Source organism: Mesoplodon densirostris, chromosome 18 (genome assembly GCF_025265405.1).
Source record: "Mesoplodon densirostris isolate mMesDen1 chromosome 18, mMesDen1 primary haplotype, whole genome shotgun sequence".
NCBI classification, from domain to species: domain Eukaryota; kingdom Metazoa; phylum Chordata; class Mammalia; order Artiodactyla; family Ziphiidae; genus Mesoplodon; species Mesoplodon densirostris.
Window position 1 is genome coordinate 46,552,435 of NC_082678.1, and position 12,790 is coordinate 46,565,224.

The following is a 12,790-nucleotide window of genomic DNA, read 5'->3' on the forward strand; positions in this document are numbered from 1 at the left end:
GTCCCAGGTCTCAAATTCCTTTTCAAGTTGTGCCTCAGTCTTACAAGCCTGGTCAGGTGTAACCATTTACAAGGCAAATAGGGGTTTTGTGTTTTAACTTCTTACAACCCACTACCAGCTGATGCCCTATAAGCAGACTGGTCAGGCATGGCCTGGAACCTAGAATGAAACCTCCTCCCTGCCAAGCAGGGCTTCTCACCTCACTGGCCAAGGTGCTGATAGGCACAGCCCAAGAGTAGCCGAGGCACTATGTGCTTGTGCCAGACACTGTGGCAGAAAAAGTCACAGAGCTAGGAGGTAACCCAACCCTCTGTGTGACCTCCAGCAAATTCCAGCCTCTTTCTGGGCCTTAAACCCCTGTCCATACAATGGGAGTGCTGACTCTGATATATCCGTGGTGAGACTGTCACAGCTCCTGGATGTGATTATACTTACTCAGTCTTTCACTTTCCAGTATTTGTATCCCATTTCCTTTTCTTTTCGTATTGCATTGGCTAAGAACGTGTTCATTTAACCAGTATCTTTGAGAGTCTAGTAAGTGCCAGACCAGATGCCAGGCACTGAGAGGCAATGATGAGTGTTATAGACACAGTTTCAGCCTCAGGAGATCCCCAGCCTAGAGGGCAACTTTATAATGACCTTCATGCACTGGGCTGCCCTGTAGAGACCTTGTGATGATTCAGATGCAGCTCCTGTCCTGGAGGGATGCACAGCCTGGATGCTGCTGCTGAAAATTCAGGCAAATAGGTCAGAGCACACAAAAGCTGGGCCACTCAGGAGGCACACGGTCACTGGCTCTTGAGGGGTCAAAGAGGACCTCTCGGAGAAGGTAGCATTTGAGCCTGGCTTTAAAGCGTAAGGAGGGTTTAGACAGGTAAAGATGAGAAGAACTAGTTTCCTACTACAGGTAATAGCACGGGCAGAGGCAGGGAAGGAGAAGACAGGTCAAAGTGACTAAAGTCTAAGGGGCTGAGGAGTTGATGTTAATTGGGGAGACCATGGGGAGCGATGGAAGGTACTTGAGCAGGAGAGTAGCAGCATGGCTGCTTAGGAAGAGGGCTCTAGTAGCAGCACCAAGAGAAGGCAGGCCTGCAAGAAGCAGGCGCACCCTCACGTGATACGCTCCCCCCTCCTGAGGTCCAGGGGGGTGTCTCTGTCCACCATTGGGAGGGAGAGGACAACTTCCTCTCCTCAGCCTGGCCAGGGAGATAAGGGGACAACGACAGGAAGTTGCCTCAAGGAGCTAAAGAGTGAGTAGCCTGACCCAAGGCCCCGGCCCCCATGCTGTGCAGGGCGGTCCCACAGAGGTGGATGCAGGGAAAGGAGGCCAGCCTCCTCTGGCCAAAATGCCAAAATTCGGTCCGGGTGTCCAGGACCGAAGGCCCCTGGGTGCCTGTTCTGTCCCACTCGCTGACAGAGCCCCACTTCCCCAGGTCCCTGAAGGCCAGGTGTGCCCCCTTCCCAGGAAGAGGCTCCGGAGTTTTCCTGCCTTAACTCAGTCATACAAACACCCTCCCTGACACCTCCTGAGAACTGAGGTGAGTCTGCCTTCAAGGGTGACTACAGACGGGGCTGCAAGGCAGACAGTAAGTGCAGGGTGCGGGGAGCTTGATGGGGTCATACGGGGGATGGGAGTCTTACTGGCCTCAGGGATGAGCCATGGCTTCTGGGCCTTAAGGTCTAATAGGAACAAGCCCCAGAGGATGGCAGAGGGAACAGAGTGAGCAAAGATCCAGAGACAAGAAACTTCTTACTGTGTACAGGGAACTAGCTGTGGCCCCAGTGGGACAACACGGGCAGCTGGAAGTGATGAGGATGAGTGTGGGCCAGGGAAGCTGGATACCCCTGAGGGGCAGGGCCGAGGGGAGGTCAGCGGGTGGGGGTGCCCACCTAGGGCACGGGCAGAGGCTGGAGGTGCAGAGTGGGAGGGTGGCTCCAGGTCAGTAGAGGCCCTAGGCCCAGGAGGACTGGGGGGTGGGGTACATCCGGAACTTGCCCAGGGGTCCCCAAGACTGAAATAAAAGAACTTGAGGTTAGGAGGGTGGCCGACAGGAGGGTCTCCCACTCTGTATGGCTGGGGGCCAGTCTTCCCTGCCCCCGCTTCACGGGGTCTGTCCAAGTGGGTGGGGTGAGGCTAAGACAGTGGACTCGAAAGGGAGGGAGGAAGGGAGGGAGGGAGAGAGGGAGTCAGGGACGGGGGAAGCTGGGACAGCAGCAGTGGGAGCCCAGTCCTCCTGCCTCCGGTCCTCCCAAACTCTGGCCCAGCGCCTGTCCCCTGAACTATTGCTCAAGACCCTCCCCCAGGTTCAGGTTGGAGCCCCCATTGGCCAGGCTGTCCTAAGCTCACTCCCTGGCCTCGGAGGAGACCTCCCCAGCCTGGCCCAGCAGAGGTATCCCAGCAGCTGAACACCAGGGAAAGCCATCAGCAGAGGAGGAACAGGACACCTGGCCTGGGAGTTCCAGCTGAAGCTCTGCCTTGGCCTCCCTGGCTCCACGTCCCTGTTTGAGTCCCATCCTCTCCCTGGGCCTCAGTTTCCCCTTGTGTGCAATGGGGAGATAGGCCTTGATCTATGGGGCCTCATTCAAAGTCGGTCAGAAGCGTGCAGGGAAGAGCATGAATACACAGGGTTGGGGTAGCCAAGGAACTGAGTTTCGTGGGGAGACATTTTAGGGAGAGGAGCTGGGAGAGCCCTTGAGGCCAGCGGAACAGCCTGGACAAAGGGCTGAAGCTAGAATGTGCAAGGCCCTTTGGGAGAATTTTGAGGAGACCGGTTTGCTTGGGTATGAGTAGGAGCCGACTGGTAAAGAAAGGGCTGTGCCTGCTGGGTTGAAGAGTCCGGACTTTATCCTGCCGGTAATGGGGAGCTAAGGAAGGGTTTTGAGCAGAGGGATGAAGTAATGAAATCACCAGCTCAGGCAGGCAATCTTGATATACAGAGGTAAGTCTGGAGGCAGGGAGGCCAGGGAGGAGGCTGTTGGAGAGCTTGAGAGAGAAGGTGGGGCCTGAGCGGGGGCAGTGACGATAGGCGATAGGTAGGGCAGGGAGAGAGGAGCTGCAAGAGGAACCCTCTTCTGCCTCCACGTGGAGTCCTCCAGGCCCCTCCCACTCCACTTGGCCCCACACGCCCTCCCACCTCAACCCGCTGCTCCCGCACCTCAGGGCTGAACCCCTCACCCACCAGCAACTCGGGAGTCTGCTGTCACTCCTCACTTGCTCTCATCCCTGAACCTAATCCGCAACCAGGTCCCTCTGCCTTGGTCTACACCTCCTCATTTTTTACTGTGGGGTCCTTTCAGCGTCTCCTCTCCCCTTGAATCCTGTCCCCCTACCAGCTTCCAGGGGGAAGCTATTCTAGAAAGCAAATGTGGCCTCGCATCTTCACTGCTTAAAAGGCCAGGCCATTAAATGGTGGATCAGGGTTCTCAGTGTCCTAGCCCTGCCTCTCCGCTCTTCCCTCCTGATCCCCGTGCTCGTGCTCCTGATGCAGCCGTGCTGAGGGGCTGAGTCACTGTCTCTGGCACACGAGGTTTCCCACCTTAACTTAGGTTGTTTTTTCTGCCTGTGACACCCTCTTCTTCATGTGTCCAAATCCTTCCGGCAAAGACCTACCTTTCGCCCATGCTCCACTCTGCCCCCCCAACGGGTGAGGTTGGCAGGCACGCCTCCTGCCAAAGAGGTGGTAAGTTCTGCCATCATCTGTCCTGTGGGGGATTGAGAAAGAGCTGGGACTGGGTGCCAGGCCTAGAGCTCTCAGTACCTGGCAGCTGGGAGGTGGGGAGGATAGACCAGCCCTTTGGACAGCGTGCCTGTGACCATGTCCCCCTGGCTACCAGCTGTATGTCTAGGTGCAGATAGAGGGCATATTGGCGGGGCGGGGGGGTGTGGGCACACAGCAACTAGGCAAGTAGTTGGAGTGTGAAATGACTGTGGAGCTTGGAGCGATGCCCAGAAGCTGTCATGGGGGCAGCCAAGCAGGTGGGCATGCTGACAGGTGTGTGAACCTGCCAGGTGGGGGCCATAGTTGCTGGCAGCTGCTGGCCCTGCTTGTGGTGGTTTGGAAGCAGGGTGGGGTGCAGTGGGTGGGCTGGAGAGAGGGAAGATAGGCCAGGCTGCCAGAGCAAACAGGCAGGCCTTCTGGCTCTGCCTTTGAGCAAGCACCAACTGACAGCTGAGGGTGGGGTGGAGTGGGAGAGGCTTAGTGTTAAGGTCCCTGGGGCTGACAAACGGGAGTCGTACCCCAAGATGTGTAAGTGGGGGAGGGGGAGGGATTTCCAGTTGCTTTGTGACTAGGGCTTCATGTCTCTGGGAGAGAGGTCTCTAGTGGAAAGCTGTAGGGTTCTGTCCCCGCCTAGCCCTGGCTAAGATTTTTCCTGGCAACTTAGAGATGCAGGTAGGGCTGTCTTTGTGGACTACAGTGGTGGGGGAAGAAACGGAGAGGGTGGAAATACAGGGAATATTGGACTTGAGATCTAAAATGTCGGGCTGCATGAAGCCACAGCCAGAAAACCAGCATTCCTCTATCTCAACGGCAGTAGGCTGAGCCCCAGCTGATGCCCCTGGAGTCAGTCTGGGTGACCTGTCAAAAGCAGCAAAGGACTGGACCATTCAGCCAGCTAGTCCTCACTCAGTATCTCTATATTCAAGGAGTAATGGCAAAGGGGAGAGAGAGGAGCAGGACCATGGCCCCATCCTGGGAGGAAGAGATCAGACACTGAGGGGACACTGGGTAGGGGTCAGCAGGGGGGGCCAGACTGGAAGCTGGGGCTTGTGTGTGTGAGTTGCAGTCTCCCAGAAGGCTTTCTGTTTGCAGAGGCACTATAGGGTTTGGGGTTTGAACAGCCGGCTGAGTGGGCTCAGTTCTGGAATCTCTGACCTTGGGCCACCAAGGTGGATCCCAGAGCTCTGGGCAGCAGAGGCCACCGGTAGGGGTATGATGGTGGGTGGGGTGAGACTGGCTGGGTCTCTCAAGCTGGAGGGGCGCGAGTAGATTGCTCTTTTTTGCTCTTCCCTTTGGCGTGGTGCGTGGTTTCTGCCTTCCCACAGTTTGCTTCCCTGACCTGCAGCCCTCCTCCTGCTACCCCTGGACAGAGTGGAGCTCAGGGAGCACCGGAGTAGGGGTTCCGCTTCCCTCCCCTGCCCTGCGCCAGGGTCACTCTCCCTGGGGGCCTGGTCAGAGGCCTCCCACACACACCCTCAGACTTCTCCAGGGAACCCTCATCCCACCTGGCAGTTACATTTCCTGCTGGGGTGAAGGTGTGAGTCTAAGGTAGCAAGACTGGTTTACTTTCTTATATACTGGGTCATTATTGTTAGAGGTTCTGATTGTGTGAGGAATAACAGCTCATCGCTGGACTTTAGGAAAACAATAAAGCAAGCATAAACATCAAAAGAAGAAAACATCAAGTAATCTCCAGAGGAGTTTTGCTTATTCACAGGCTTTTGGGTTCCCTCTAGACACACACTTTGCAGAATTCGAGGAGGGGGTAGGAACCCCTCTATGGACATCCCCGTTTTGCAACCTCCCAGGACCCAAGAGGGCTCAAAAGAAGGCATCTCAGAGACACGTGCTCAGCAGCCCTCCCCAGTTCTCTGACCTGCCCCGCTCTTTCCAGCTCTGTGGACAGTGGTCGAGGCCCTTCCGGACCACGCTCCCTCGGCTCCCCCAAGCTCAGCGCGTTCCGCGTGGGCGGCCTCAGTTCCCCCTTCTGCAGAATGGGCCGGCAGCTCAGCCTCCGCGCCCCGAGGCCCTGCGGGGGCGGGGCGGAGGGCTCCGAGGGCGGCCGGAAGGGGTGTGAGTGCGGGGGCGGGCCCCGGGCCGCCCCGCCCCTGGGAGGGAGCCCGGGGCGCAGCATCCTGGCGCGGGCCGCGGCCGCCGCCGCCACTGCCGTCGGGGAAGGTCCCAGCGCGGTCATGGCCTCCTGCGGCGCCCGTCGGGGCCCGAGCCCCCTGCGCCCCGCGCAGTAGCCCCGCGGAGAGGCAGCCCCGACTGTGCCGACGGCGCAGACTGCCGGGGTGGGCGATATGGAGGAGGCGGAGGCGCACCTGCTCCCGGCCGCCGACGTGCTGCGCCGCTTCTCGGTGACTGCCGAGGGCGGCCTGAGCCCGGAGCAGGTGACCGGCGCGCGGGAGCGCTACGGCCCTAACGGTGAGAGCGCGGGCCACGCGGGGGCAGCCGGGGCCGCGTGCGCCGCGGTCTCCGTATCGCCCCCGGCACCGCGGCTGCGGAGCGGTCCACTCCCCTCCCAGCCATCGGCCCCCGCGGGCGGGCGGGCAGGCAGGAAGCGAGGGCTCAGGAAACCTCTGCAGATGCCCTTGGGGCTCCCGGGGGGGCTGCGCGGTACCTTCGCAGGGGAAGCGGGGGTGCGGGTTCCGGGTTCGGAGACCGGACGCCTGGCTCCCCTGCCCCGCTCTCCTCCCTCCGGGCCCAGGGACCCATGCGGCCCTTCCGGGCTTCCCACCTCCACCCGCGTCCCAGTCCACTCCTGCAGGCCCTCGCCCACCCCCATCGGCGCTCAGCGCTGCATCCCCGCGCCGCCGCAGTCCGCCGGAGTCGTGCAGGTGCACACACCGGGGTCGGCCGGCGAGGGACCAGCCGGGGACTCTGAGGCCCAGCCTCCTAGCTGACCCCGAGGCTCTCCTCCGAGGGCTCAGTAAAACGCCCAGAAGGTGCAGCTTGTCAGCTGGCAGGCTTGGTGACCCCACCCCCAGGTCTTCCTCTTTCTGCAACCCCAGGCGGATGTGGCTGGCGGAGTCGGTGGGGCTTTGAACTGCTGAGGCGGGAGACCCACCTCCTTGGGGGTGGCAGGTTCAAGGCCTCCCTCAGGGAGTTGCCTGGGGAGGCCTTTCCTTCCTGGGTGACCTGGAGCCACGCCTGCCCATCTCTGGGCAAGGAGGGAGCCTTCATGCTGTTGCTGTTTGGGAGGGAAAGGTATCGTTCTTCCTCATGTTCAAAGGAGTGTGGGATTCTCCACCTGCCAAAAAGCACGGCAAGTGCCGGTACTGTCCAGATATGACCCAGAGATGGTAGAAGATATAGAGGTCCCTCCCCAGGTCGCTTGCAGGCAGGATCTGCCACCCCTTTGGTCCACCCCCAGGGCACAGGGCAGAGTGTTAGGGGTCCAGAGAGAAATGTCGCCTCGATCCCCAGAGTGCAGCCTGGACCCACGCCCTTTCAGAACTTGGGGCCTCACCCTTTCAGGGTTCCCCACCAGCCAGAAGGAAGGTTCTCTGGCCTGTGTGTCTCACTGCTCAGGGCTGGCTTGAAAATTACGAAGAGCTGTCAGAAAGGGAGCTTTGGGTTTTGTATTGGTTTATGACAACCACCTCTTATATAAATATTATCTTTCTGGAGCAGAAATCCTTTTTCGAAAAAATTAGTTGCTATATTTAGTTGAGCTGTGGGCGGAACTAGGGAGATAAATATTATTTAATATCCCCTACTAGTGACTTGGCAGGGAGGGTGTCCTCGCTGCAGGAGCGCAGGGCATCAGGGCTGGTCCCCCAGCCCATGGGTGGGGCTGGGGGTCGGGGCAGCAGGTCTGGGGTTCCACCGCCTCCTCTGTGCTGCTGTGGCCTCCAGCTTGGGAGTCCTGATTCCCAAGGGAAGCTGGAGATCCAGCCCTTGGTTCTGCCTCCAGAATCACACAGATGTTGCCCTGCGTTACCCTGGCCAACACCCTTCTCCTTTCTGGCCCCCATGTCTTCATGAGGAGGGGAAGCTGGCTGGGAAGGAGGGAGCCTCTAGTTCCCCCCATGTTGTTTTGTCTAGGTGAGAGGATTTGGGGGTGCCCTGGCTGCTGAACATCTGTGTGGGGTGATGAATAAGGATGTTGGTGCAGTGTGTAGGTCCAGAGAGGTGGATGTGCATTTTGGGGAGGGTGGTAGGAAAAACTAGGGGGCCATTCCTGGGCTCCTCTGGTTCCTCTGTGCTTCGATGGTAGTAAAAATGAAAGCCCATGTTCACTGACTACCTATTGATACTACGTGCCAGGCATTGGTCTTATAGCACTTTTCACCTCTTGTCTCATTCCTTCCCAAAAACAACTCTATGAAAACAACTGTTGTCATCCCCATTTTACAGAGGAGGTAACTGAGGCACCAGGAGGTTAGACATCTTACCCAAGGTCACACAGTAAGTGGTAGAGCTGGTACTGGGCGCCTGCCCCTCTCTGGGCCTCAGTCCCCCTGTCTGTTCAAGGGGGTCATCGGTTCTGCAGACTCTGGGACCCTGGTGTTGGGGCCTGTGCTAGGAGCTGGGGTCAGCTAGACAGGAGCTGGTACAGCCTCGCCCCCGGCCCCCGCGGGGCCCCCAAGGGCTTTTTCCTCAGGAAGCATTCCAGGGCCCTGGAAGTCATCAGGTGAGGAGAAGGGAGTGGGCTGCCCCTTCCTGCCTCATGCTCCCCCAGCAGAGCCCCGGCCTCAGGAGGAGGCGTGGGTGTCCCGTGGTCTCTACCCACGCAGCCTCTGGGGTGAGGCTGACAGGGTTTTGAGCCCTAGCTCTGCCCTTTCATAGCTGTGCAATCCTGGATAAACTGCTTTGCCTCTCAGTGCCTCTATTTGCTCATAAGTGAGGCTACGATAGGACCCATGCCAGACATTTGTGAGTGTTTGCGTACACCAAGCCATCCCTTCTTGTGGCAGAAGGAGCTGGGCCTGGCTCTGGGCCAGAAACGGGGTGGCGGGGCGGGATCTGCAGGTGGAGGGAACACCCCAGGGACTAGTGTCCTCCCCCACCCCAGGAGTCTATGCACCTGCAAGGTCGTTAGGCTGGAAACCACAAGGAAGTCATTTGCTTAAGTCTTGAAGTTCACAAGTTCTGCCAGCACAGGAAGAGGGGAAGCAGGGGCTGGGGATCCTCCCTCCCCGCTCCTCAGAGCTGGGGGAGGGGCCTCAGTCAGTGAGTGTACTGGGAGTCGCACCTCCCTCCCCACCATCTGTCCCAACCCCAGCAAGTAGCCATGTCCTCTGAGGCCCCAACAGGGCAGTAAGTGGGAGGCCCCTGGCCTCTTGTGAGCCGCCTTTCTCTGCAAACCCCAGAGGTGCCCAGGACTCAGCTTTCTCGGAGGGGCCTTTCTGCATCCCTTCAACTTATTTTTTTGAATAAAAATGTGCACACAGTACCACATTCAAAAGGTACAAAAGGTATATAGTAAATTCTCCCCAACCCTGTCCCCAATGACCCATTCCCAACCACCCCAGTGTCTCCTTCACAGACACCTCTGGGTCTGTGATCGATGATCTTTTTTACATGAAAGGGAGTGGATTTGAGGGCTGTTTTGCCCCTGCTTTCCACATGACAGAGTCACTGTTGCTGATGGTTCCACGTGGAGCATCCTTGGGCTTCCTAGTGGCCACTCAGAGTTTCATCATGTGGCTGTTCCAACATTTCTTCACCTGAGCTTTTGATGGGCTCTGGGGTTGTTTGAAGCCTCTGTTATCACACACACGTTATAAGGCACATCCTTGTCCCCATGTCATTTCACACACTGTGAATATCTCCAAAGGATAAATTCTTAGAGGGGGAATTGCTGGGTCAAAGGGCATGTGTATTTTACATTTTGACCGCTGTTGCTAAATTGTTCTCCGTAAAGTTGCACCAGTTGACCTGCCCATTTCCCCACCACCTCACCAGCACAGTGTGTTATTGGAGGCCAATCTCATAGAAGAGTGGCCTCTCATAGTCTTACTTTGCATTTCTCTGTTTGCCAGTCATGTTGGGCATTTTTTCATATATGCAGGAGCCATGTGATCTCCTCATGTCCGTGGATGGGCTCCCTGTCACCCCTGCTGGACGTGAGCCTAGGCAGGAGGCAGGACTGGGTTGGGGGTGTCCCCCCAAGCGGGCGGGCCAACACCTAAGCCACCCCCACCCCAGAGCCCACTGATGTGGGAGTCAGGCAAGGTCCCAGGAAGTCTCTGCGGGGGAGGGGCGGTGTCTCTGTTTAGGGGAGCGGCTGTGACAGGGGCTGGAGCCTGCCTTCCTGGGCCTCAGCCTGCCCATCTGTACAGTGGGTACCAGAGCTCCAGGGGTGCCAGGTGGGAGGGATAGTCTGGATTTAGATTCCTGCCTGTGGGGTCTCTGCTGTGACCTTATCTCCTGCCCTCAGCCCAGGTACCCGCTTCCTTGGCCCCAGTGTTGTCAGTAGGGCAGAGACAGGCCCCTGAGATCCCCCAAGGGCCTTGCAGATGTGAACTGACTCGGATCTGAGGCGGGTATTTCAGGCTTCACCCCAGTTCTCACGCCCTTGTTGGGCAGCCTTAGCGCCCCCTCTCAGGAACAGCACCAGCCCTGCCCCTGCAGAACCCCAAGCCCTTGCACCAGGAGCTCCCTGAGGCGGGGCTGGGTCTGCTCACAGCACGGAGGACGCCCAGCAAACACTTCGCCTCTGGGCCTGGTCAGCCAGTAAGGCTGCACCAGGGCAGAGGTTATCCACTCCAGGTGGGGCCTGGAGACGGTGGCAGGCCAGGTGGGCGGGGTGGAGTCTGCCAGCCAAGGTCTCTCCCTGACTTTGTGAGTGAGGATTTAATTGCTCTGTAAATTTACCTTTGAGGAAGACCTTGGTGAGTACTCACCTCTCCCACTGGCACCAACACTTAGAAGCCGAAATACCAGTTTCCAGTGTTGTGAGAAGGAAGGAGTCAAGGGGAGATTAGGGGAGCAGGTGGTGTGTGGAGCCTGGGGGCAGCCCTGCCCCTGCACCCCCCTTCTCCTGGGCTCTGGGCTGTGGGCCCAGGGTCCAGGGCTGAACCATGGGGCAACCGAATAAGCAATTCAGTGAGGCTCTGTGTGGACCCAAGGATGACTCAGCCCCTGCCTGCCCTGGGGGTGCTCCCGGGCGGGAAGCAGAAGGCAACACTGATGACCCTTGAGAGCAGAGCTTTTCTGGGAAGCCTTCCTGGAGGTTCAGATGAGGAAATGGGGAGGTACCCTGCACAGAAAAAATGGCGAAACAAAATCTTGGAGGGGGGGAAAGCTTTAGCAAAACCAGGGGACATGGTAGCAATCCTGAGGCATCTCACTTGGCTGGCAGAGGGAGGGACGGACATCTAAGATACAAGAGTGATTCTGGAAGGGTGGCTTGGGGCAAATCCAGGAAGACCTTGAAGGCCCTGTTAAGGTTGGTCTTTATCCTGTAGGTCCAGGAGAGCCACTGAAGGTCTGTGAGCGGGGCAGGGTCATTCATTCATTCATTCATTCACAGTTTTATTGAGCACCTACTGTGTGCCAGGCGCTGTCCCAGGTGCTAGGGACACTGGAGCTTCCATCCTCTTAACTGTTGTTATGGCTGATGTTTACTGAGCATTCACCATGTGCTATGCATTAGTCTAAGTTCTTCATACATATTACATCATTTCATCTTCACAGCAACCTTATGAGGTAGTTACTATTATTATCCCCATTTTCCAGATGCGGAAACTGAGGCACAGCCAGGGTTAAAGTGATTTGCCTGTGGCCACAGAACTACCAAGATATAGGATTTGAACCCCAGCCCTCTGGACCAGGCTCTCTGCTCTAAGCTGCAGAGTGTCTCTAATCACATCCCAGGCCCTTCCAGGCCAGCTCCGCATCGGGCATCTGTGGACATGGGCTGGTTCAGTCTGGCAACAGTGACCCAGAGCAGGGTTTGGCCAGGAGAAGCCACCATGTGAGAGGTCCAGACAAGGATAGTGGGGGCTCATATGCCCCCAGGCTGGCCCAGCTGGGGTCTGGGAGGGGCAGCACCTCCTGTTACTGACTTGGCCCGTGCAGCCTGGCAGATGGCACCAAGAGGTGGGCAGGGCCAGGGCATTCTCCTCACTTAACAAATGGGGCATCTGGTGCTGCTGAGGGCCCAATGCCATTATTTCAAGGGGAACTGGCTCAGCCCTACCAAATGCAGCCTGGAGATGGCAAGGGGGAACCAGCATCTTCCAGGGATGCCTGGGAAGGGGAGGAGGTGCTCTCCTAGCCCCTGGATCCCCCACCGTGGCCCTGGAACTAATTCATGTGAGGAGAGAACTGGGTTATTCAGAGTCTTGGCGGGATTGGAGTTTGAAGCAGATCAGGCCTGAGCTGATACGGTCTAGTAACCCCCAAAACACCACCTGTTTTGTGAGGAAGAGCCTTTGGGCCGGGATGATTGGGCTGATGGCTCTAGGGTCACAATAGAAGGATGAACCGATTGATGGGATGAGGGCATCCAGCCCAACAATCAGGACATGGGATATTACGTTCTTTCAGGTGACCTTGGCTGGGGGGAGACAGGGAGACCACTGGGATGGGAAGGCAGGACAGCCTAGGCGTGAGTGCAGGAGGTCCAGAGCAGGGGTTTGAGCTCAAAACGCTTCCCTGCCACTTCCCAGCTGTGTGATCATGAACTAGCCACTCAACCTCTCTGTACTTCTACTCTGTAAAATGGGAATGATAATTGTATCCTCTTTCCCGGGTTGAGAATCACAAGAGAGTAATGCACATGAGGAAGTGATTATTCTGTCTGTGGAGCACCTTCTCACGTGCTGGGCGCACAATGCCCTCCCGTTTATCTCCGGAGATGAAGTAGGTAAAGCACCTGGCACACTGCTCAGTATATAGTAGGTGCTCAATAAATGTGACTTATTAATATTAATGATACTAATGCTGATCCTCACAGCAGCCCTTCTGGGTGGGGGTGGGTACTCCGTCTTCCAAATGAGGCTCGGGCCCCACGGGGAGCCAGCTACTCAGACATGACTGGAAGCATGTGCATTACATGAGCAGGGATGGCCCTCATTCAGGGATGGGCAGGGCATCTGTGGTGACCTCATGGCTGG

The 12,790-nt window shown here is 57.6% G+C and overlaps 1 protein-coding gene across 1 annotated transcript in view; it reads left to right on the forward strand.

Moving 5' to 3' along the window:
• Positions 1-6,022: 6,022 nt before the first annotated feature.
• ATP2A3 (ATPase sarcoplasmic/endoplasmic reticulum Ca2+ transporting 3) overlaps positions 6,023-12,790 on the forward strand; it is a 30,109-nt gene continuing 23,341 nt past the window's right edge. The window contains exon 1 of the mRNA XM_060080582.1: positions 6,023-6,230. Within this exon, the coding sequence (XP_059936565.1) occupies positions 6,023-6,230 (208 nt within the window). The remainder of the gene's footprint in view (positions 6,231-12,790) is intronic.